Source organism: Felis catus, chromosome D4 (genome assembly GCF_018350175.1).
Source record: "Felis catus isolate Fca126 chromosome D4, F.catus_Fca126_mat1.0, whole genome shotgun sequence".
NCBI classification, from domain to species: domain Eukaryota; kingdom Metazoa; phylum Chordata; class Mammalia; order Carnivora; family Felidae; genus Felis; species Felis catus.
Genome location: NC_058380.1, coordinates 74,269,887 through 74,290,843, shown reverse-complemented (window position 1 = coordinate 74,290,843; position 20,957 = coordinate 74,269,887). Strand labels below are relative to the sequence as shown.

The 20,957-nt window shown below is 54.3% G+C and overlaps 1 protein-coding gene and 1 long non-coding RNA gene across 8 annotated transcripts in view; one reads left to right on the top strand and one right to left on the bottom strand.

The window, feature by feature from the left end:
* The first annotated feature begins 60 nt into the window (after positions 1-60).
* Positions 61-20,957, top strand: part of AKNA (AT-hook transcription factor) — a 55,308-nt gene continuing 34,411 nt past the window's right edge. Inside the window, exons 1-3 of one of the 7 annotated variants that reach the window (XM_045042852.1) lie at positions 61-166; positions 15,545-15,919; positions 19,175-20,235. In XM_045042852.1, the coding sequence (XP_044898787.1) occupies positions 15,658-15,919; positions 19,175-20,235 (1,323 nt within the window). In that variant the 5' untranslated portion in view covers positions 61-166; positions 15,545-15,657. Of the gene's footprint in view, positions 167-621; positions 720-9,796; positions 10,008-13,472; positions 13,632-15,193; positions 15,342-15,544; positions 15,920-19,174; positions 20,236-20,957 lie in introns of those variants that run through there. The other 6 variants (XM_045042853.1, XM_045042856.1, XM_045042851.1 and 3 more) reach the window with 6 other exon arrangements.
* LOC109493932 lies at positions 6,624-15,108 on the bottom strand. Its single transcript, XR_002148428.3, has 3 exons — positions 14,748-15,108; positions 8,289-9,130; positions 6,624-7,567 (listed from the first exon to the last, which is right to left on the bottom strand). It is a non-coding gene; the product is annotated as an uncharacterized LOC109493932 (long non-coding RNA).

Genomic DNA, 20,957 nt, shown 5'->3' with positions numbered 1-20,957 from the left:
ATTGGTGGAGCTTCTCGAGGCCCCGCCTCCCTGGGCCCTCCCCGCCCGTCACAGGCCCGCCTCGGGGATTAAGCAAAAAATCGCCGCCCCGCCCCGCACCGGGATTGGAGGCCTTTGTTTGCCGCTCAACTCCAGGAAACCACGGGCGCGCTGCGACCGCCGGCAGGTGAGGCGCGGGGTGGGGCTCGCGGTGGGTCCCGGGCTAGGGCCGGTCCCTCGCTGGGTCTCAGTTTCTCGATCTGGAGAATGGGGAGGAGAGCGGACCGCGCCGATGGGCTCCGATCCACAGGGACTGCCGCTGCTTTCTGTCTCTCCCACGTGGAAACCCCACGCGCCCGGGAAGGAGACCGATCGCCGCTCCGGGACTGGGAGGGAGTCCTGGACCGGCGTTCAGGGTCCAGTCCTAACCCGGCTGGCCGCCGGGTTCCGCAGGCGCCACCTCCGGCCTCAGTCTCCACCTCCGCACAATGGGGGCGTTGGCCTTTGCTCTCACTCCAGCTGGGGTTGGTCGCAGGGCGGGGAGAGGTCCCGAGGGAATCGGGGGTGGTCCTTGGCGGGGCCTCGGGCCGTGTTTGGGTTGGAGGTGTGGCCCGGGTAGCTGTGGTTACGGGGGAGGTGGGACTTCTCTGTCCTGGGATTTGTGTGAGATTCTTGTTCACCAGGCAACAACCCGCGCAGCCTGACAACTCGGAGCCGCGCACTCTCCCCGGACGCCTAACGCAAGTTTCTTTTCCTCTTTTTGGCAAGGGGGAGGGAGGCAGAGCAAGGGCCAGCAGTGAGGATGGGCAGCTCGACAGTGGTAGGGACTGGAATGGACTGAGAAATGAGACCAGCCTTTCTCAGTACACAGATGGGGAGACTGAGGCCGAGGGAAGGGGCGCCTGTTGCCCGAAGCGCACAGCAGGGCAGGCGCAGTGCTGGCCTCTCCCCAGGGCGATGCCGCTGGCACCCACGGCGGCGTGCGACCTTGGAGGAGACTCTTCCCTCATCCTTTCCCCCCGCTATTGTTGAAAGAAATGACAGGTTGGAGAGGATCATTACCTACCTTTCAAAAGCTTCTGCTTCTCAGTGATAAAGTTGGAAGGGAAAGTTGCTGATAACAAGCCCGGGCTATTTTGAAGCTTTGAGCCTGAGACAGGTTGTAGAGAAAAGAGACATTGTTTCTGTCCTCCAAAACGGAAGAAGAAATTGTTGAAACCGAAGCACGGAGGACTGAGGTTAGATACCTCCAGGGACTTCCCAAGAGAATTTACCAGGCGCCTCCTCTGGCGTTGGTGGGTTTGACTGTTGGTTTTGTTTTGTCAAGAAAACAGAACCTGAGGGGGCTCAAGTCTAGCTTAGGGTGATAGACCCCTTGGTGTTTTGGGGACTATTCAAGTTTTATTCCCAGTTCTTCTGCAGGAAGGAGAAGGTGCCCGCGTGGGGCCTCTGCCTCCCCGAAGCCCAGTGGTTTGCATCTGAAACATGTGATGTAGGCTGTTTCTTGCGAGGGGATTTCATCAGCTCCCACCAGCCTGAACACTCTGCCAGAAGCACCAGGGCTGGGGTTACCAGAGATGCTGGGGATGGTCCCCGCACTGCCGCTGTCATGCTGAGACAGTATTTTGGAAACTGGTGCCTGCCAAGGACATTTCAGTTTATCCCCAGGAGGGGGGAAGAGAGTATTTTTAAAGCCTCCAGCTGAATCACCAGGCAAACGCCAGGTCTTTTTTGTGTTTCCTCAGTCCTGGGAGATGGGACAGATCCGGAGATGGAGAGTTAGAAGACCTGGGTTTCAATCCCCAGCCTGACTTCCATTCTGAAAGCCTCAGTTTTCCTCTCTGTTAAATGGGAATGGCAGTAGGCACTCCAGTGCCTACTGGAGAAGAGGAAACTGAGGCCCAGAGAAAGGAAGTAACAATAATATTGGTAACGGTTACTGATTACTGAATGCTATATTCTCGCCACTGCGCCGCGGGTTTTTACTGCAATGACTGAGGTCTGGGAGGGCAGGAACTTTTGTCACCTTCTTGGTACCCAGTACAGAGCCCTACACATAGCAGGTGTTCAGTGCATTGTTGTCGATCGCCTGGATTTTATCACTTAGTGTTCACATTGTTGCCATGAAGTGGGTGTTGTTGCTGTTCTCCTTTTACAAATGAGAAGCCTGAGGTTCAGAGGGTTTAAGTCACTCACCTGAGGTCACACAGCTTTTCTTTGGGGTTGGTCGGCCCTTACTTTGGGATGTGCAGGGGCGTGTCGTCTTGTGGGAGCTGACCGTGTGCCTCTCTCTCCGGTGCTGTGCTGGTGATACCACATTGGTAGCTTGAAATTGGCCATAAGGTGGGCATTTACATTATGGCAATCAGCAGATCAGGCCACAAATCAGGCTTTTTCTTTTCTCTTTTCTTTTTTTAAGAAAGCCACATGTTAAGGGTACTGTGGGATAGAAGGCCAGCACTGCTAGGAGGTAGAGGGTTCCTGGCAGGGCAGGAGGCCCCAGGGGTGCCAGGCCGAATGCTCCCCTAAAGTGTGGTATTTGAGAAGGAAAAGCTTTCTGAGACGGGGAGCCTCGTCTGGCGTGTGAGTTGTGCAGGGCAGCCGCCATCTGACTTAGGAACAGGTCAGTTTGAGCCTGAATTCGGGGCCAAGGTGTCTGGCCTTTAACCCCAAGTGACAACAGCCATCAGTTGGTCTTTAAGCAGGGAAAGCCTTGACCAGAATGATGCTGTGGGAAGATTTAGCCCGCAGCGTGTGCCCAGGGGATTAGAGGCTGAGCCAGGGGCCGGGCCAGTGGCAAGAGGCACTAACAGACCTGGGAGCCAGGAGGAGGCTCAGAGCGCCCCGCCCCCCCCTCCCCTTCCCCGCCCCCACCGTGTTTCCTGAAAACGTCCTGTGTGCCAGGCCGTGTGCACACATTGTCCCGTTACTTTGCATGCACACGCCTGAGGAAAGTGTTACCTTCAGTCTGTGGTTGAGGGCGTCAGAGGGGTCTGGAAGAGCCACCAGATCTGGATCCAGGCCTTTCTGTCCCCAGCCCCTTACATTTTTAATTCCTGGGTCCCTCCTTCATTCCAGCATACAATCCCATCTCCTTGCCAAGTGCCGGCCACACTCTGGTGTGTTTGGCAAGAGCGACCCTTTGCTCCCAGGCCTGATCCCCCACGAGCCCCTAGATCCTTGCCAGAATCCCCTGTTCTAGGGGAGAGGCTGCGGATCAGGGCCAGAGTGGGTTGCCCAGCTGGCAGTCTTCTTGGAGTCTGGAGTCCACAGCCAAAGGCCGAGGACCGGGAGGGGCCTCAGGTGCCAGGAGGCTGCACTCAGAGCCCCACTAGGTCAAGGGGTCATTTGGAGGGTAATGCTGTGCTTGTGGCTGTGTACAGACCCAGCTCTGCCTGTCATGTGCTGTGGGACTATGGGCGAGTCTTACAAGCTCTCCGGGCCTTTCCTCATCTGTTAAATGCCTGGTTATGAGAATCTGATCAACACATGCCATGCCCCAAAATGTTGAGTGGGTAAGGCTAGGATCACTTCCCTTCCCTTTTATGATTTTCATATGTCGCCACATGTTGCATAAATGGCTACATGTGCAGAAAAGAGCCTGTCGTATCAGAGCTTAAAAAGAGGAAGGGGGGCGGGGCACCTGTGTCGCTCCGTCGGTTGGGTGTCTGACTCTTGGTGTTGGCTCAGGTCATGATCTCATGGTTTGTGGGTTCAAGCCCCGCGTCTGGCTCTGTGCTGACAGTGCGGGGCCTGCTGGGGATTCTCCCTCTCCGCTCCTCCCCCACTTGTGCTCCCTCTCTCTCAAAATAAATAAATCAGAACTGTTAAATAAAAAAGAGGAATGGGGCGCCTGGGTGGCTCAGTCGGTTGGGCGGCCGACTTCAGCTCAGGTCACGATCTCACGGTCCGTGGGTCCGAGCCCCGCATCGGGCTCTGTGCTAACAGCTCGGAGCCTGGAGCCTGCTTCCGATTCTGTGTCTCCCTCTCTCTGCCCCTCCCCCGTTCATGCTCTGTCTCTCTCTGTCTCAAAAATAAATAAAAACGTTAAAAAAAATTTTTTTTTAAGTAAAAAAAATAAAAATAAAAAAGAGGAAGACAGAAAGTGCGGGATGGGAATTACAGAATATCACAGGGTGTCAGCGCTCCAAAGGGCCCCAAAGCGCCTAACCGCTCTTCCTGACTTGTACTGGCAGGGAACCGGAGGCAGGGCATGCCCAAGGTCTCGTCAGAATGAAGCCACTACACAGGTCTGCCGTGGTGGCATGTGTGTGTGTGGGGGGTGGGGGGTATAAGAACAGCGAATCTTCATTTTACTCTTATTTTTAAAGCAGCTGTTATTTTTGGAAAACACACATAAGGAGAAAGAGTAAACTTGGCTATAATTGTATTACCTAGTACTAATTACTATAAACATTGTGGCTCACCCCTCTCTCTCTCTCTCTCTGTTTCCCTCCCTCATTTCCTTCTCTTCCTCCGTATGTTAACTGTTGTTCTTTGTATGTAATGGGCTCAAACTACATACAGATGATTTTATAACCGGCTCCCTCAGCGTGTCTCACATCTACGCCACTGTATCTCCTTCCACAATAGGACCGGTGACAGCTGCATGATGCTCCTTTGAGCAGAAACATCATAATTTATTTCAGTGGTCCCCTAAGGTTGGACACCGAGGTTGCTTTCAATCTTTTCACGTACTGCAAGGTTCGGTCACAGATACAGAAGACTGTACTGTCTAGATTCGCACGGCGTGGTTCAAAGCCAGCTTCCTCTCCTGTGACATGGGGAGAATACTTCTTGCCTCCTTGGATTGGCGTAAGGATTGAATGATGACATCCTAATCCACAGAAAGGCCTTTACGTGATAGGTGTGGAATAACGTCTTGCTGTTAGCAATGCATTCACCTGTTTTTGGTGGACGCTTTTCATGGAGTGTGAATTTAACGGTGTGTGTGTGTGTGTGTGTGTGTGTGTGTGTGTGTGTGTGCAAATGCTTATGTGTGTGTGTTTTGCTCGTATGGCCACACCCTCCTCATCGCCCATGCGGCGGTTGGCTGACGAAGGCCCGCATCCTCCCCTCCTTAACTCTTCAGGGCGAAGACACGGTTTCTATCTGGATTGTCGAGCCCTGGGATCGTTTGGAGGCCACAGGGAAGAGGGCCACAGGGAAATGACAGCATTTCTCTGCACTTGGAAGAGCTGGCCATCCCTTTTTCTGTAGAAGACCCAGAAGAGGTCTGTGGCTGATCTTAGGGGAGCTCCAGAGCCAGGAAAATTAAACTCAGTCCTGCAGGGAGCAGGCCATATGGGCGTTTCACGGGTATGGCCAAAGTCATTTATTCATGAGCTCTGTGCCAGCTGGGCTGTGGGCCAGGACTTTAGGCCCATAGCCTCATTTATCATCCCAACAATTCTGTGAAGTCCGTATTACCCCCATTTTACAGAAAAGAAATCTGGGGTTCAGAGAGGTTAAGCCACTTGCCCAAGGCCACAGAGGTTTCAAAGAGAAGCTGGAGATCTCTGCCCATAAAGCACATGTTCCAGAAGCCCCTGTGCCTTGCGGCCTCCCATCACCATGGCGTTTCTACCGGTGTTGGCAAGTGGAATCAAAGAACCCAGGAGATTTAGTGCTAGAAGGTTATTTCTGACAACCTCAGAAGTAATCTCATCAAGCCTCAAGATTTCCAGGCTAAGGGAGGGGAAGGCACTTGTTCAGTGACACTCAGGCTGTCACATGGGTCTCCGCTTCCCCAGTTCTTCTCGGCCAGCTCACCTACCGCCCAAATTCCCTGCGGGCTTTAACTACAGGGTAAATTCAGCAGCCTGGGCCAGAAGGAGTGGATGACCTTGGGGGGGGGGGTGGTTCATTTCTTTCCCAAGGAAGGGAGTCCCCATGAATTCTGAAGCTGCCAGTCCCCAATTTCCCCCCAGTGGCTGGAAAGCCCTGTGGCCTCGCTGTACCTCCGGGGCTCGGGACGTTGTGTTCAAGGTAGGTCACCCCAACGAGCAAGGCCCATCCCAGTCCCGAGCCATGTCCTGGGCCGCACCAGAAGGCTTAGAGAAAGGCAGACCTACCTTCCATTCTGGTTACCACGCTGGGCACTTAGGTGGGGCTCAAGAGGGAATGTGGACGGAGGGCGGGGAGCCGATGGCTGAGTGATGGGCAGTAGGAGGGTGGTTGAGGATGGCCTTCGAGGTGCTGGAGGCTCACGACCCAGGGGCTTGAGGGGACAAATGGCCAAAGGCTTGCTGGGCCCCTGCGGCCAGGAGACAGGCTTGTGCAAATTCAGCAGGACGTGGGCACGCTTCTGGTAAAAGTAGTCAAGGCTGGGGACCAAAAGATTTTGCTGTTGCTTTGTTTTTGTTGGGTGACCAGAACCTAATCCCTTCCCCATCTCTGGGTCTCCGTTTCCTTACCTGTAAACGAGATCGCGCTCCTGTCCTGCCCATTTCCCAAGGCTATTCTTGAAGCATCTTGTGCAATGAAGGACAAGAAAGCAGTTTAGAGAAGCCCCCGAGGGCGTCTGGGTGCCTCAGTCAGTTAAGCATCCGACTCTTGATTTCGGCTCAGGTCTTGATCTCACACCCAGTCCGTGAGTTCGAGCTCGGCATCAGGTTCTGAGCTGATAGCGTGGAGCCTGCTTGGGATCCTCTCTCCCCTTCTCTCTCGCCCCTTTCCCCGTCTCTCTCAAAATAATAAATAAATAAACTTAGAAGAAAAAGAAAAAGCCCCTGAAAGGCTCTGTGTGGAACGAGAGCTTCATTGTCGATTTAGAATGTTGGCTTAGTGAATTGCAGTTAGTTGGTAATAAGCTGTCTGCCCAATTTTATCGTGCACAGATATTAACCATCTCTGCAGGCTGCAGTGGTGTGAACACCGAGCATTGTTGTTAAGAGGTGGATGATTGTGGGCGTCAATCTCTACTGGCACTCACCAGCTTTGTGACTGCAGGCAGGTTCCTTGGGCTCTCTGGGCCTCTGTTTACCCACCTGTAAAATGGGCATGTCACACCAGCCTGACTGGCTTGCTGTGAGGGCCACAGCCACCGCATGGGCAACTGGCTAGATTCAGTAGATCATCCAGCGTGTATTTACTGTGCTTCTACTGTGTGTCAAGCCCCGTGCTGGGCACTGGGGATATAATGGTGAGCACTTCAGAGTTCCCAGTCATCAGGAAGACAGACCTGAGGTCTAATTCCAAATGGATCCCCGAGGAGGGCACGTGGGGGCTAAGATCTACAGGTTGCCTAGAAGTTCCCAGGGAGAAGAAGTGGGGTTGAGTTTGTCCTAGGAACAGTGGGGAGCACCCTGAGGAGGGTGGAGAGGGGGGAGCAGGGAGAGGCTGGACCAGCACCTTCTTTGCTTCTTTCTCAGAGCAGCGGGCAGGACAGGAGTGTTTCCAGCACAGATGGACCACGTTTGCACGCTTTTGTTTTGGAACGATTGCAGTGGTGCAGGGTAGCGAGGAATGGATTGGAAGGGCCCCAGAGCTTTCCAGGAGAGGCCACGGGTGGATGCGGTGATGGGGCAGGCTCTGGTGAGACTGAGGCAATGAAACCGATAGGAGTCGATGATGGACCATTCACGGGCTGTAAGGGAGAGGGAGATGTCCAGAACGACGGTCACTTGTGTTTGCGCACCTGGGCAAGAGATGGGGCAGCTTTGGAGGGTGGCGGTGTCATGAGGTCACTGTGGGATGTGTTGCTTTAAGCAGAATTTGGCCCGTGGGGGAGATGGTGTGCCAGGAGGGGGCACGGCACAAGCAAAGACAGGGAGGAGCACTGGTGAGACTTGGGGGGCGGGGGGGGGCAGGGAGGTGGACCAGTGTGCTGCTTTCCTTGGTGTTAGGCGGCTGCCCCTAAGATGGATTTGGGGTTATCTGGGGGCCGTGGGGCGTGTCTAGCTGAGGCAGCCACCTGGCCTTGATGGCAGGGCTGCCTGGGTTAATGACCAGGGAGGGAGGGTGAGTGAGTGACGGGCCGTCAGGGAAGCCCGCCCCTCGCACAATGGCCCACATGGTCACCAGAACTGGCAGGCGGGGCCTCATTAGGGTCTGGCCCTGCTCCACTTCAGGCTGGGGGCTGCGGGGAGAGCCTTACCACCCAGATGTGTGCAGAAGGCAGGGAAGAGGGTGGAGGGGTGGGGTGATTGCTGCGATGAGGGCATCTGGTTCTAGCTCTGGCTTTGCCAGATACTCACAAACTAACCTTAGGAAAGTCCATTCCTTATTCCTTCATTTGTTCGTTCATTCGTTCATTCGTTCATTCATCCGTGTCCCAGGCCCCCAGCTGTACGCTTCGCAGGTCTTACCTCATTGAATCCTGGCAGCCGCCCTGTGGGGGGGCCACACTTCTTATCCCTGCTTTACAGACGAAGAAACAGGCTGAGGGCGGTGAAGTCTCCAAGGTCACAGAGCTAGCGAGAGGTGGGGCTGGGATTGGAATCCAGGTCTACACTGACTCAGGATCCATTTTCCTTTCCTTCTGGTTCTCAAATCTGGCTGCTCATCAGAATTGCCTGGAGAATCGTTTTTTGGACAGTAGATGCCAGATTTTTTCCTTTTTCTTTTTGTTTCCTGAACCAGAACCCTTGGATCCTCCATGGGGCCATGCCCCCACTCCTGCCTCTCCCTCTTGGCTCGCTCTCCTCTGGGGACGCAGCTCTGCTGTTCTCAGGGAAAGCCCAGCTGGTTCCCACCTTGCCCTCTGCACTTGCCCTTCCAGAATACTCTGCTGCCGGCCTTTCCTGTGACTTACTCCTGCCTCTGTCTTCAGTCCCTTGTTCGAATGTCACCTTCTCAAGGAGACCTTCCTGGCCATCCCCAAACCCTCCTCTCCAACCCCTTACTCTCTGAGCCGCAGATTCTTGACCCGGGCCACATATCCTGGTCACCTGGGACACTTTAACGTGGCGGATGTCCAGAGACTAATTCTGTTGGTCTGAGTCAGCCGCAGGCATCAGGTTTACCAAAAAGCAGCCTGGGATATGGATCAGGGCTCCATCCCACCCTTGTCGGTCTTATCCATCCCTCTCCACGTTTGTTTACCGGCTGTGTTTATTGGAGTGGAGCAAGGACTTGGCCTGTCTTGCACCTTGCCATGTTCCCAGTACCGTGAAAAGCACCCAGCGGACAGGAGGAGCTCCGCAAGTACCTGTCAAATGAATGAATGGGATGAGGGAAACGTGGGGAAAGGTAGCTTGCCCTCTGATTAGCTCTGGGGACAACAGGGGACATTCACCCGATCAGTCACTTCCCCACCTCCAGTGCTGCCTACAAAATCCCACTGTAGCTACAGGCCCAGCTTAGGGTGAGGACAGGGTTGGGGGCGTGGGGAGGGGGGATGGCAGGCATTGCTGCAGCCTCCCTAAGGTATTGGGTTGCAGGATGGAAGGCAGGACAGGAAATCAGAGCTGCAAGGGTGCCAAGCAAGCATCCAGTGTGAGCTCGCATTGTGCAGGTGAGCACCAGGGCCTGGGGAGGGAGGGAGCCTCAGCCAAGGTCATGCCCTAGAGGGTAAGGGCTACAGAAAAAGCTCCCAGAGGGTTGCAGCTGTTGAGGCCTCCTCCCAGGCTCAGCATGCTGTGTGACCTTGGCCAAGCCTCTGACCTTCCCTGGAACCTCAGTGTCATAGGTCTGTACTTTGGCTGAGAGGGCCCCAATCCCTGATGTCGGGAGACTCTGCCGTCCTTTCCTGGGCTGCGAGATCCGACCCGCAGAGAGCTCGCAAGGGGTTAAGCTCCTCCTGCTGACTCTCACTCCGCACGCAGACAAACCCCCTCCTTCTGACAAACACTTGTAGGAAATCAGGCTGGGCGCTTCCTGCCCAGGCGAGGCGGCCTCAGCCGCAGCAGGGGCGGGGAGAGGTGGGGAGCGATGCTTGTCTGTGAGCAGCAGCTCGGGCTGGCAGAGCGGCCTGGAGGCGGGCCAGGGCGCCATGGAGGCGGGGGGCTCCCCAGGTTTGGAACAAAGACCTCACAGGCAGGTCCCCTGAGCCTGGGCCAGCAGGATGGTGGTGGAGCCCAAGAGAGGTAAGGGAGTGAGGAGGGCAGGGGAGGCCGCCTTCCCTCTGGGCTGGCCAGTCACAGACTCTCTGGGACAGTCAGGGCAGCTGGACCAGCCCAGCCAGGAAGTTACAGCTGTGGCAGCTGTTACTACTTCTCTCCCAGCTCAGGGAGACTGGCCCCCGGGGCATGGGTGGATTTCAGGGGGATTTCTTCAAGCTTCCGGGTGCTGGATCCCAGTCTGAGCTCTAGTCCGAGCTCTGATTCTGATCTCTGTGAACTTGGACAAGCGCTGGTCCCTCTCTGTGCCTGGGGTGTCCTAATCAGCACACGCAGAGTTAGTCCCTGGGCTGCTAAGGGGCCTCAAAGGTGATGCTCAGATGAGGGGCAGGCCAGGAGGCAGCAGCGGGGTCCCCACTAAAGAGCGGCCCCTTCCGTGGTGTGTAAGGGCCAAGAGAGGAGCAGACACAGCCCGGCTCTTCAGGCAGGCGGGGCTAGAGTCCGCAGCGGCCAGGGTACCCTTCCTCTTTCTCCTCGGCCTCTGATGTGGAAAGAGCTGGGGGCAGGAGGGGGTACATCCAGCTGGTGCTTCCTCAAGGGATTAGTTTTTTGGTGGGAACCTCTTGAGTACAGTAGGTCTGTGCCCTGCCAGCTGCTCAGGGAGGGCAGCTGAGTTTGGGGCTCTGAGCTCAGCCCTTTTGGAGGGGCCCAGGCACTTGATATGGGGAGTCTTCCTTCCCCTTCCTCCTGTCCTCACCCCGAGTCTGATGGACTTGGTTTCCCAGTCGTGGTCCCTGGGTCTGAATCCCTGGCCGCGTTTCCTGTGTGCGAGGTCTTGGGAGAGCCGGCCACCTCTCTACGACTCCGTTTTCTCATGTGGGAGATGTCAGGGTGGACGTAGGAGCAGGGAGGGGTCACCCTGCACAGCCCTGGCTGGATTAGAAGGGGCATCGGAAGGCGTGGGGAGGCAAAGGTGGGCTGCATGGCTGCAGTCGGCATAGGAGACATAAAGACAAGAGTCCTCAGTTTTGGAGTGGCTGAAGTGGGCAGAGGAACCCTGTGGGGGTGGCCGACCCACTCGGGAACTGGAGAAGAGACCAGAAGGGGCTCACATACCCCTGGGAGAGCCGGGGCAGGGCCAGTACAAAAGGTCGGTGCTTCCCGGTGAGGTAGTTTCTCCAAGGCAAGCAGGGACCTTGAACCTGACAGCCCAGCACCTGAGGGGATTGAGGGCTGTCTTGGGCTCAACCCCTAGTTCGCATGGCTGGGGCCTTCCCCCAACCCCCCTGCCTTTCAGGAGCCACCCTGTGGCCCTCGTGCAGGCTGACTGGAACAACCCAGCCTTTGACTGTCATTCAAGGACCCCTGCCCATAGCTCTCAGTCAGGGTCTGTTCATACTTTCAGACCTCTGTGCCTTTGACTATGCTGTTCCCTCTGCCTGGAATGCCTCTCCCCACAGATTCTTCCCCCCAAATCCTCCTTGCCCAGCTTCATGCTTCCTTCATCAATAACCCTCTGTATTGTCACCTACTCCCCCCCTCTCCCCACCGCCGTTGAAACTTTGGAACACTTTGACTCATTTCAGTGTTCCTTGTGACTTCCATAGTGGTTGGCACACAGTAGAAGGTCATAGGTTTTTTTTAAGTTAATTTGCACCCACTGGGTGTTCAATATACATCTTTGTTACTTTGTAGTGGGTCCTCAGGATGGAGGAGGGAGTTAGCAGTTCTGAAGCTGTTGCCCTCAGGAGCCAAAGTCAACCGGGAACCGCAAGGTTCATTTAGCTACCACCCAGCCCACCTTAATGGGGCAGTCACTCCTTAGAGTAGCAAGGCAGGTGACGTTCTCCCCATTTTACAGGGAGGGAAGGTTAAGCACAGCCGTTGACCGGGAAGCAACAGCATCAGACCTGGAACCTGGTCTCCAGGTGCCCAGCGATTTCTCTTTCTTGCACCAGCGGTGAGGGCGGGTCCTCATCCCTGCCTGCGGTTGGCATGTGGTTGGCGTCCAAGTGTGTTTGTTGACTGACCGCTGAGTGGCTGGCTGGGCCCTGGGCTCCAAGGCACCGAGGGCCGTGGCTTGCGTGGAAGACAGAGGCCTTGCTCAGGAGAGGCTCCCGGGTTTCACGGCCGGGGGAGCACGCGCACCACTCCAGCTAATGACCGCAGCTGCCTCTGACGTGCAGCTGCCCCTGGTCACAGTGAGTTTCTGCGAAGACTGAGTCATCCCTGGAGGCAGGATGTTCCTCTCCGTGCCCCCGGGGGCCTCTGTGATTGGGCAGCCGGCTTTGCGGCATGGCTAGAAAAAAGCCCTTTAAAAAGTCACAAAACCACATGCCTCCCTGGCCCCTTCCTCAGTGGAGATTTCAGGAAGAGAAGAGCGGTGGCCCTTAGCACCTCCCACGCCTCTCCAAGTGGCAGGGGCCAGAAGGCCCAGTCGGCCCTAAAGGGTGAGCCTTGCCAGGGACGTTCACTTAAATGCAGATTCCTGGGCCCTATCCCAAGGCCACTGACTGAGTCTTTGCGTGGACCTAGGAATCTGCATTCTTAGAGGACTCCTAAGAATACTCAAGCTAGAGGCCCACCGAGATTCCCGAGAGGGGTGCAGGCCCCCCAGAGGGTATGGGAAGCAAGGATTAGAGCTTCTCTTTAAAAGATTTTTCTACCTCATGTTTGTTTGTTTTTTTAAGTTTATTTATTTCTTTGGAGAAAGAGAGAAAGGAGCAGAGAGAGGAGAGAGAGAACCCCAAGCAGTCTCTGTGCTGTCAATGCAGAGCCCAACATGGGGCTTGAACTCACGAACCACGAGACCATGACCTGAGCTGAAACCAAGAGTCAGACATCTAACTGACTGGGCCACCCACGTGCCCTTCTAGTGCAGCTTTTTAAAAATTTATTTTTGGATATATTTTTTCTAATGCATGTATTTTTTTTCCTATACACCAGCATGAGGATGCGTGTATCTAAAGATATTAATAGAGAGAGAGAGAGAGAGAGCATGAGAGCAAGTCTATTTTTCTGACGAGTTTTGTGATAGAAAATTGGGGATTACCGGCTCAGATGAATAGTTTCAAGTCAAGCCACTGTTCCATGCCGACCTTCAGTTTTCTCTTCTGAAAAATACTTTTCCTGTGACCTGCCTCCCTGTTCGGGACGAGGGCAGGTGGAGAATGTGCAAGGAAGCTTCTAGCCCGGGCCGGCACAGGGTGAGCCCCGCATATGTGTTGGGGGTCACGGGGAGGCCCGCTGGGTGATCTGGAGGAAGTTCTGGTGGGGAGAGAGGAAGACTGGGGGTGGGGGAGAGAATGAGGCCCCCCGAGCCCTAGGACAGGATCAGGGGTTGCAGCCAGAGGCCGTAGAATGGGGTTCCCTCCCTGTCCTCACCCCAGCCCTTTGAGGAGGCTGCCGCCTTTCTTGTGATGCACCGTTCCCCGGGGAACGTTCTATCCAGAGATAGTTGCCGGCTGACTTTTCTCAACCGTATAAATCAAGGCTCTGACCGAGACCCAAGTGCTCATAAGGCTGCAGGGACACAGACCTGTCAGTCCTCCCGGGAGGCCTAGAATTACACACCGTGGTCTCCACAGCACGGAGGGAAGAGCCCGGGCCTGGGTTGTGTGGTGACCTTTCACCCCAGCGCTGTCTTGGCAGGTGAGGATTTTGTATGAGCTAAGGAGACCGCTGCTCTGTGGGCTGGGTGCTTGGGGAGTATCGGCGGTAGTGGGAAAGAAGGAGGGGAGAGGAGATGAGGGGGAGAGAAAGAAGGAAAGGAGGGAAAGGGGGAGAGGACAGAAGGAAGGGGGAGCCCTTCTCCAGCTGTCTTTCCCTGCCTCTGGTCCCTCTGCAGCCAGGATCCCTCTTCTGGCCCCCTCTCCCCAGGCAGTCGGAGGGGAAACTTGTAAGTGTGCTGTCCTGTGCCTGGGATGCCCTGAATGGACCCGAGAGGCCCTCCTGGACCTGGCCACCATGTCCCCTTGCCCACACTCTGTTGTCAGAGCTCCCAGACCCTGCCCCAGTACCACAGCCATAGGGGGAACCACTTCCTGTCGCCCCTCCTGCCCCTGCACTCCATGGACATGCTCTGTCTCTCTTTTTTAAATTTAGGTGAAATTCACGTCACATAAAATTAACTTTTTTGTTATTTTTTAAACATTTATTTATTTTTGAGAGAGAGAGAGAGCAAGTGGGAAAGGAACAGAGACAGGGAGACAGAGAATCCAAAGCAGGCTCCATGCTGTGAGCACAGAGCCTGACACAGGGCTCAAACTCACGAACCGAACTGTGAGATCATGACCTGAGCCTAAATCAAGAGTCGGCTGCTTAACCGACTGATCCACCCAGGCGCCCTATTTTTTTTTTTTTAATGTTTATTTATTTATTTTGACAGAGAGTGTGTGTGAACCAAGGAGGGGCAGAGAGAGAGAGAGAGAGAGGGAGAGAGAGAGAATCCCAGTCAGGCTCTGTGCCGTCAAAGTGGAGCCTGACCCGGGGCTCTGTCTCATGCACCTTGAGATCATGACCTGAGCTGACGTCTAGAGTCGGACGCTCAACTGACTGAGCCTCCCAGGTGCCCCCGAAATTAACCACTTTAAAAGGAGCAATTCACTGACTATATTTATAAGGTTGTGCCACCGCCACCTGTATCTATTTCCAAAACACTTTCATCACCCCGAAAGGAAACCTCATACCCACGAAGCAGTCGCCCCCCATTCCGCCCTCCCCCAGCGCCTGGGAACTGCAGGCTGCTTTCAGTCTTTGTGGGTTTACCTATTCTGGAAATTTCGTAGAAATGGAGTCCTGCTGTGTGTGATCCGTGCCTGGCTCCTTTCACTCAGCCTCAGGTTCTTTAGGTTCGTCCTTGTGGTGATGTGAGTCAGTTCTTCTGTCCGTTTAACAGCTCGGTGCTAGGACGCTGCACATGCACACGCACACTGTGCATCCGCTCATCCTCTGGTCGACATTTGGGTCACGTCCGCCTTTTGGCTGTTATGCGTGGTGCTGCTCTGAACGTACGTGTATTGGTTGGAGTACCTGTGTTCAATTATTTGGAGTACTGGAACGTCCCAGTGTGAATTCTTACCCGAGGGGGGTCAGGAAAGGTTCCCAGAGGAAGTGGCTTGTGGACTAAACACCCCCCCCCGCCCCCGCCCCGTCCTGCCCCACCCCGTGCTTCTCAGGTCGTGCTCGCCTCAATTTGTAGCTGCTGCCTCTTTGTCTGCTTCCTCCTGGGGCTCTCGGCTCTCATGTGGGCAGGGGCTGCACCCAGTGCCCATGCACGCAGCCTGGCACACGGTGGTATCACTGGAATACGTGGACCTCTTGCCAGTGTGCGGGACTCTGGCTCCCGACCCTGTATCTCGGGTAATCTTACAAAAGTCTGGAGGGAGAGGAATTATCCCCCCAGATTTATTGAGGAAAATGGAGGCGGCGTGACTTGCTCAAGGTCACACGGCCTCAAGGGGTGGGAGCCAGGAGCTGACCCAGGGCTTTCTGGTTCCAGAGCTCCTCTGACGCAGGGAGGGGACGGGAGGAGTGATGCTGTCCCCGGTTTGTGTCCCCGACAGGCTGCAGGCAGCATGGCTGGTACTGAGACGAGCCGGCGGTGACTCAGGCGCCCACAGTGGCGGCTCCGCGTCCTGAAGATGAAGTGGCCCAAGTGGAGTGCTGGCTAGGCCCGATGGCCAGCTCCAGGACGGAGGTGTGCTGGGCCGAGCCGGGCCTGGGGAAGGGGCCCCGGCGGCGACGCTGGGCCTGGGCCGAAGAGAAAAAGGATGCCGATGGGTTACGGGGAAAAGAGGGGCCCTTTCCCAGTGCCACCAGCCCTGAGCTCCTGGAGGACTTCCGGCTGGGGCAGCCGCACCTGCAGCCACCAGGGTGGGGCCCGGCCCCGCAGCCAGCTGAGCGTCCGGCTTCCGAGTGCGGAGAGTCCGCGGGAGAGGGTGAGACCGGTGCCCCCTGAGTAGCGCATCTCCTGGTGGGGGGTGGGGAGTGGAGGGCGTTTTAGTGACTTTTTAAAAATGACAATCCATGAAGCCTATCATTTAAAAATGTCAAAGGTCTGAGTTACATAAGCGGTAGTGCTCCTTGCAGGAATATCAGAAAATACAAGCAAAAAGAGAAAAAACTAAAAAAATTACTTATTATCCGCAAAAATGCTCCTTTCCATATGTTTATATGCAAATGTAGTGTGCATTCTATGACCGACAGGGTAACCTGCTTTCGTGTAACTTTAATAGACAGGACATTTCCCCAGCTCGTCATATATCTCTCCACAAACCATTCTTTTTTTTTTTTTTAATGTTTATTTTATTTTAGAGAGAGAGAGAGTGAACACAGGAGGGGCAGAGAGAGAGAGGGAGAGAGAATCCCAAGCAGGTTCCGCACTGACAGCTGTGAGCCCGACACAGGGCTTGAGCTCAGGAACCGCAAGATCATGACCTGGGCCGAAATCGGATGCTCAACCGAATGAGCCACCCAGGTGCCCCTCCACAAATCATTCCTAATGCCTGCAAAGGAGTTTTCTGGTGTGGCTCTTCTGTAATCTGGGGGCCAATCTCGTGCTGGGCATATAGGTGGTTTCTCGTTTTTGCTATTAAAAATAATGCAGAGATGAATGTCATTAGTACATCTTTGTATATTTGATTTGATAATGACCTTGGTAATTTAAGTTGCTTGGTCCAGGGGTTACCCCCATTTTTAAGATTTTTTTAAAAATCCCAATTAGTGATGAGACTGTTGGCATCCCTCATTTTCTAAAATAAGTGTTTCCCTTGCATCGAGACAGCTTACACAAAATTCCTAGTTCTGCTGAGAGGTGCCTTCTCTCTGAGTCTTGGTTTTCCCATCTGCGAAGTGGGAGTAGTGATAGCATTGAGAATAACGAGAGCTTGATATGAGATGTCTGTTGCACTCACAATAGGATTGAAATGTCCAGACTTAGGATTCTGTGCATCAGGCAGGCCCCTGTGGATAGTAGAAATTGTGCCATGACCCAAAGTTCTTTATGCCAGGTCTGCTTAAAGTGAGGTTTGCCCACAGCTATTCACTGGAGAGCCATTAACCCCTCAGGGAGAGGTGACTGGCATCCACTGGGATGAAAGGACAAGGGCAGAGGCATCTCTTCCTGAGGTCACATGGTAACCCCTTGCTATGATGTAATAGCTGCTGCCACGTCCCTTGCCCTTACAGTGTGCCAGCCACAGGGCTGGGCAGGGCTCAAGTCGTGTCTGCTTCCCTCCTCACCACCTTCTGCCAGATAGGAAGGACTAGCCTCCAGTCCAAGTCAGGGTTGCCAGAGAGGTCAGCAACTTGCCCATGGCCCCCAGTAAGGGATCAGAGGAGCCAAGATTGAACCCAGGGCTGCCTGGCCCCAAAGACTGCTTTCCTCACCTCACTGTGTGACCCCCAGCAGCAGAGACTAACTCGCTAGCATGACTGGGACTTTGGTCCTCAGTTCAGGACTACTCTGAGCTACTGCACAATCTTTGACAATTACTCAACCTCTCTGGGCTTCACATGTGCTGCTGTAAACAAGAGAGACTTGCTGAAGGAGATTTTAAGGAGTTGAAGGATGTAGAGGTGCCAGGGGGAAAGGCCAGAGGGGAGCAAAGAGTGATACAGGGTTATGACAAAGGTGCATCAGCCCAGGGCAGAGGGTCTGTGCTTGATGACCCAGACTGTGCCTCATGAAACTTTGGGTCTATTCCTGAGGCTGACATAGGTTCTAGGACAGAGTAGGTGCTCAATAAACATTGACTGAATGGATGATGTGCAGATGGATGGATGAATGGGTGGGTGGGCAATGGATGGGTGAGTGGATGGGTGGGTAAGTAGCTAGATGGATAAGTGGATGGACGGGTGGATGGGTGATGGATGGTTGGATAGGTGAATGGATAGATGGATGGCTAGGTGGGTAAGTGGGTGGGTGGAGTGGTGGACAGATGGAGGAAGGGATGGCTGGATGGACAGATAGATGGACAGATGGGTGAATGGGTGATGGATAGGTGAATGGGTGGCTGGATGGATAGGTGGATGGATACACGATTGAAAGGATGGATGGTTGGATCAATGGGTGAGTAGGTGATGGATGGGTAGGTGGTTGGAAGGATAGTGAATGGGTGGGTAGATGGATATTTTTATTCATATTTTATACATATTACTACTATGTAATAATTACAACAATTATCCATTTTCTGGGGGCTTTGCATACCTTATTGTCCTCCCTCCCTCTCTTCTTCTTTCCATTCAGTCAATAAATATTGAGCATCTACTCTGCAAATACAATAGTAAACAGAAACAGAGGCCATCCTTGCCCCTGTAGAGGTTATAGTATAGTGGGGGAGAAAACTATTAATGAACCAATCGTGTAAGTAAATGAAAAACTGGAGCTACGATAAGTGTTTCAAAGTAGAGGTCTTTAGTCCTGTGAAAACCTAGAAGAGGAAGAATCCGACCTAGTTAAGGAGGTCTGAGAAGAATTCCCTGGTGAGGTCAAGGTTGAGCTAATGCCTGAAGGACAGATAGGAGTTAACTAGGCAAAGGGAGGGAGAGACGACCCTGGCAGAGAGGATCAGCATTTGCAAAGGCCCTGTCGTGGGAGCATTGTGGCATGGGTGGAGCAGAGTGCGACTGAAGGGGGGCTGTAGAAAACAGATGGACCAGGAGAGCTAATGGGGAGGGAGGTGGGGATCTTGGGACCTTACTCTGTCTTGGGAACAGGAATGTACTGATAGAGGATGAGGGTGAGATTTAAGGGGATGATTAAGTGGCTACTGCAGTGGTCCAGGCAAGAAAAGATGTTGGCTAGAGCAAAGGTGGCATGGGACTTAAGAGCAGTAGGTGAGTTTGAGAGCTCTGTGGGAGGTAATTATGACAGGACCCAGTGACAGAATGGATTATGGGGGTTGGGGGAGAGAGATGGCCAAGGTGCTTCCCAAGTTTCTGGCTGGTGCAACTAGATGGGAGGCTGAGACAGGAAATACTGAGGGGACAGCCAGGTGTGAGGATCAGGTTTGGAAGACCGGGGACAACTAGAGGGGGTGTTAGGTAAGCACTTGGCCATAGAGGGGGATCCCTGGGATCCTTGTCTCCCGACATGATGAGGAAATGAAAGGCCAGAAGGGTGAACTGACTCAAGTAATGTTACACAGTGAGTCCAGACCTGGTATATACTGAACAATCACCTGTCTTTCCAGAGTTTGAGGTAGAGGATGTGGACAGCCCAGAAAGTTCCAACTTGCCTCTCAACTGGCTTCCCGAACAGGATCCTCAATCTGCCATGACTGAAGAGGAGCCGGATGAGGCCCTCGGAGGTCCTGAGGTGGAGGAAGCTGGGGAGGGCTCCCCAAGATTGGAGTATGAGACTGGTCTCAGCTCAGGGGGCGATGGAAGCACCAGCCCCATGGCTGTGGGGTGGGGTCAGGACACAGGCTGGGTGGCCCCTAGCACCGAAGCCAGTGGAGACAAACTTCCAGAACATTCTGAGGTCCACCCAACTGTTGACTTCAGCTCTGCAAGGTCCTGGAGCAGTGGGACTGTGAGCCTTGACCACCCCAATGACAGCCTTGATTCTACCTGGGAAGGAGAAACCGATGTCCCCCAGCCCACTGCCCTGGAAGAAACTTTACCACAGAGCTCCAGCCACCACCTCCTAAACCCAAACCCCCGAACTGGGGGAGGCGTTGCTGTGGCAACCCCCACAGAATTCCAGGACTCCTCGGTACCCCAGAGCCAGAGCCTCCAGTGTCCAGCAGATAAGTGGAAAGAAACTACCGGCCTCTCCTGCCCTCAGTTGAGGGACAAAGCCTGGAAACGGACGCGGACATCACCTAAGCCACTCCCTTCTCGATTCACTGGCTCCATCAGCCCTCCGAATCTGCCTAGGCCAGCTCGGCAAGACAGGGTGCCAACCAGGCAGGGAGCCACTCTGGCTGGCCACTCATCATCTGATGCCTCCAAGTATGGGCGGGGGCAGTTGAACTACCCACTCCCCGATTTCTCCAAGGTGAGACCCCGGGTGAGGTTCCCTAAAGATGAGAGCTACCACCCCCCCAAGGCCAGGAGCCACAGCAGGCAGTCTCAGGGCCCTGCCAGGCCGCTGATCTTCAAATCACCTGCTGAGATTGTGCAGGAGGTACTGTTGAGCAGCGGCGAAGCCTGCCCGGGAAAGGACCCACCTTCTCCCCACCCCATCACCAGGGTACCCCAAGAATTTCAGACTCCTGAACAAGCCACCAAACTGGTCCACCAGCTCCAGGTAAGCTGGACTCGTTTCTACAGGCATGTCACCAAGGCACCTGTTGGCTTGGGTTCGAGGCGATGCGGGTGGGAGGACTCAGGACTGGGCCAGGAATCCCCAGTTGATAGAGGGAGGGTTGTGCCCGGGCCGTGAAGATAGTCCCAAGCCCTTTGCTCAAAAGGGCAGTGCTTGCATTGCTGCCACAAGGGTAGTCCGTATGTGCTTGTTTTTAACTTCTATGAGAAATTCAGAACATACGCAAGAGAGAAAATGGTATAACGAACCCCCACGTACCCACCACCCTGCTTCCGCCCACGTACCTGCCATACAGCCCCCAGCAACATTTTTCATCTAAGGCCCCACCTCTTCCCCCCCACTCACTGTACTGGAATATTTGGAAGCAAATTTCAGGTGTCAGATCATTTTACCCAGAAGTATTTTACCGTGTATGTCTAAAGATAAGGACTCTATCTTAAACGTCACGACACCGCTAGCATACCTTAAAGTCAACACCAGTTCCTTAATATTATCCAGCGTCAGTGTTCAGGTCTCCCCTGTCTCTCACAAATGGCTTGTTTATTGCAGTTGGTTCAAATCGTGGTCTAAACACAGCTCATCTATCGCGTGTGATCAGTGTGCCTTTCAAGTCTCCCCCCGCTCCGACCCCCGGTTTTTTCAGACCTCTTTCTTTGTTGTAATTGATTTTTTGAGGACACCTGTTGTGTCCTGTAGAGTCTCCC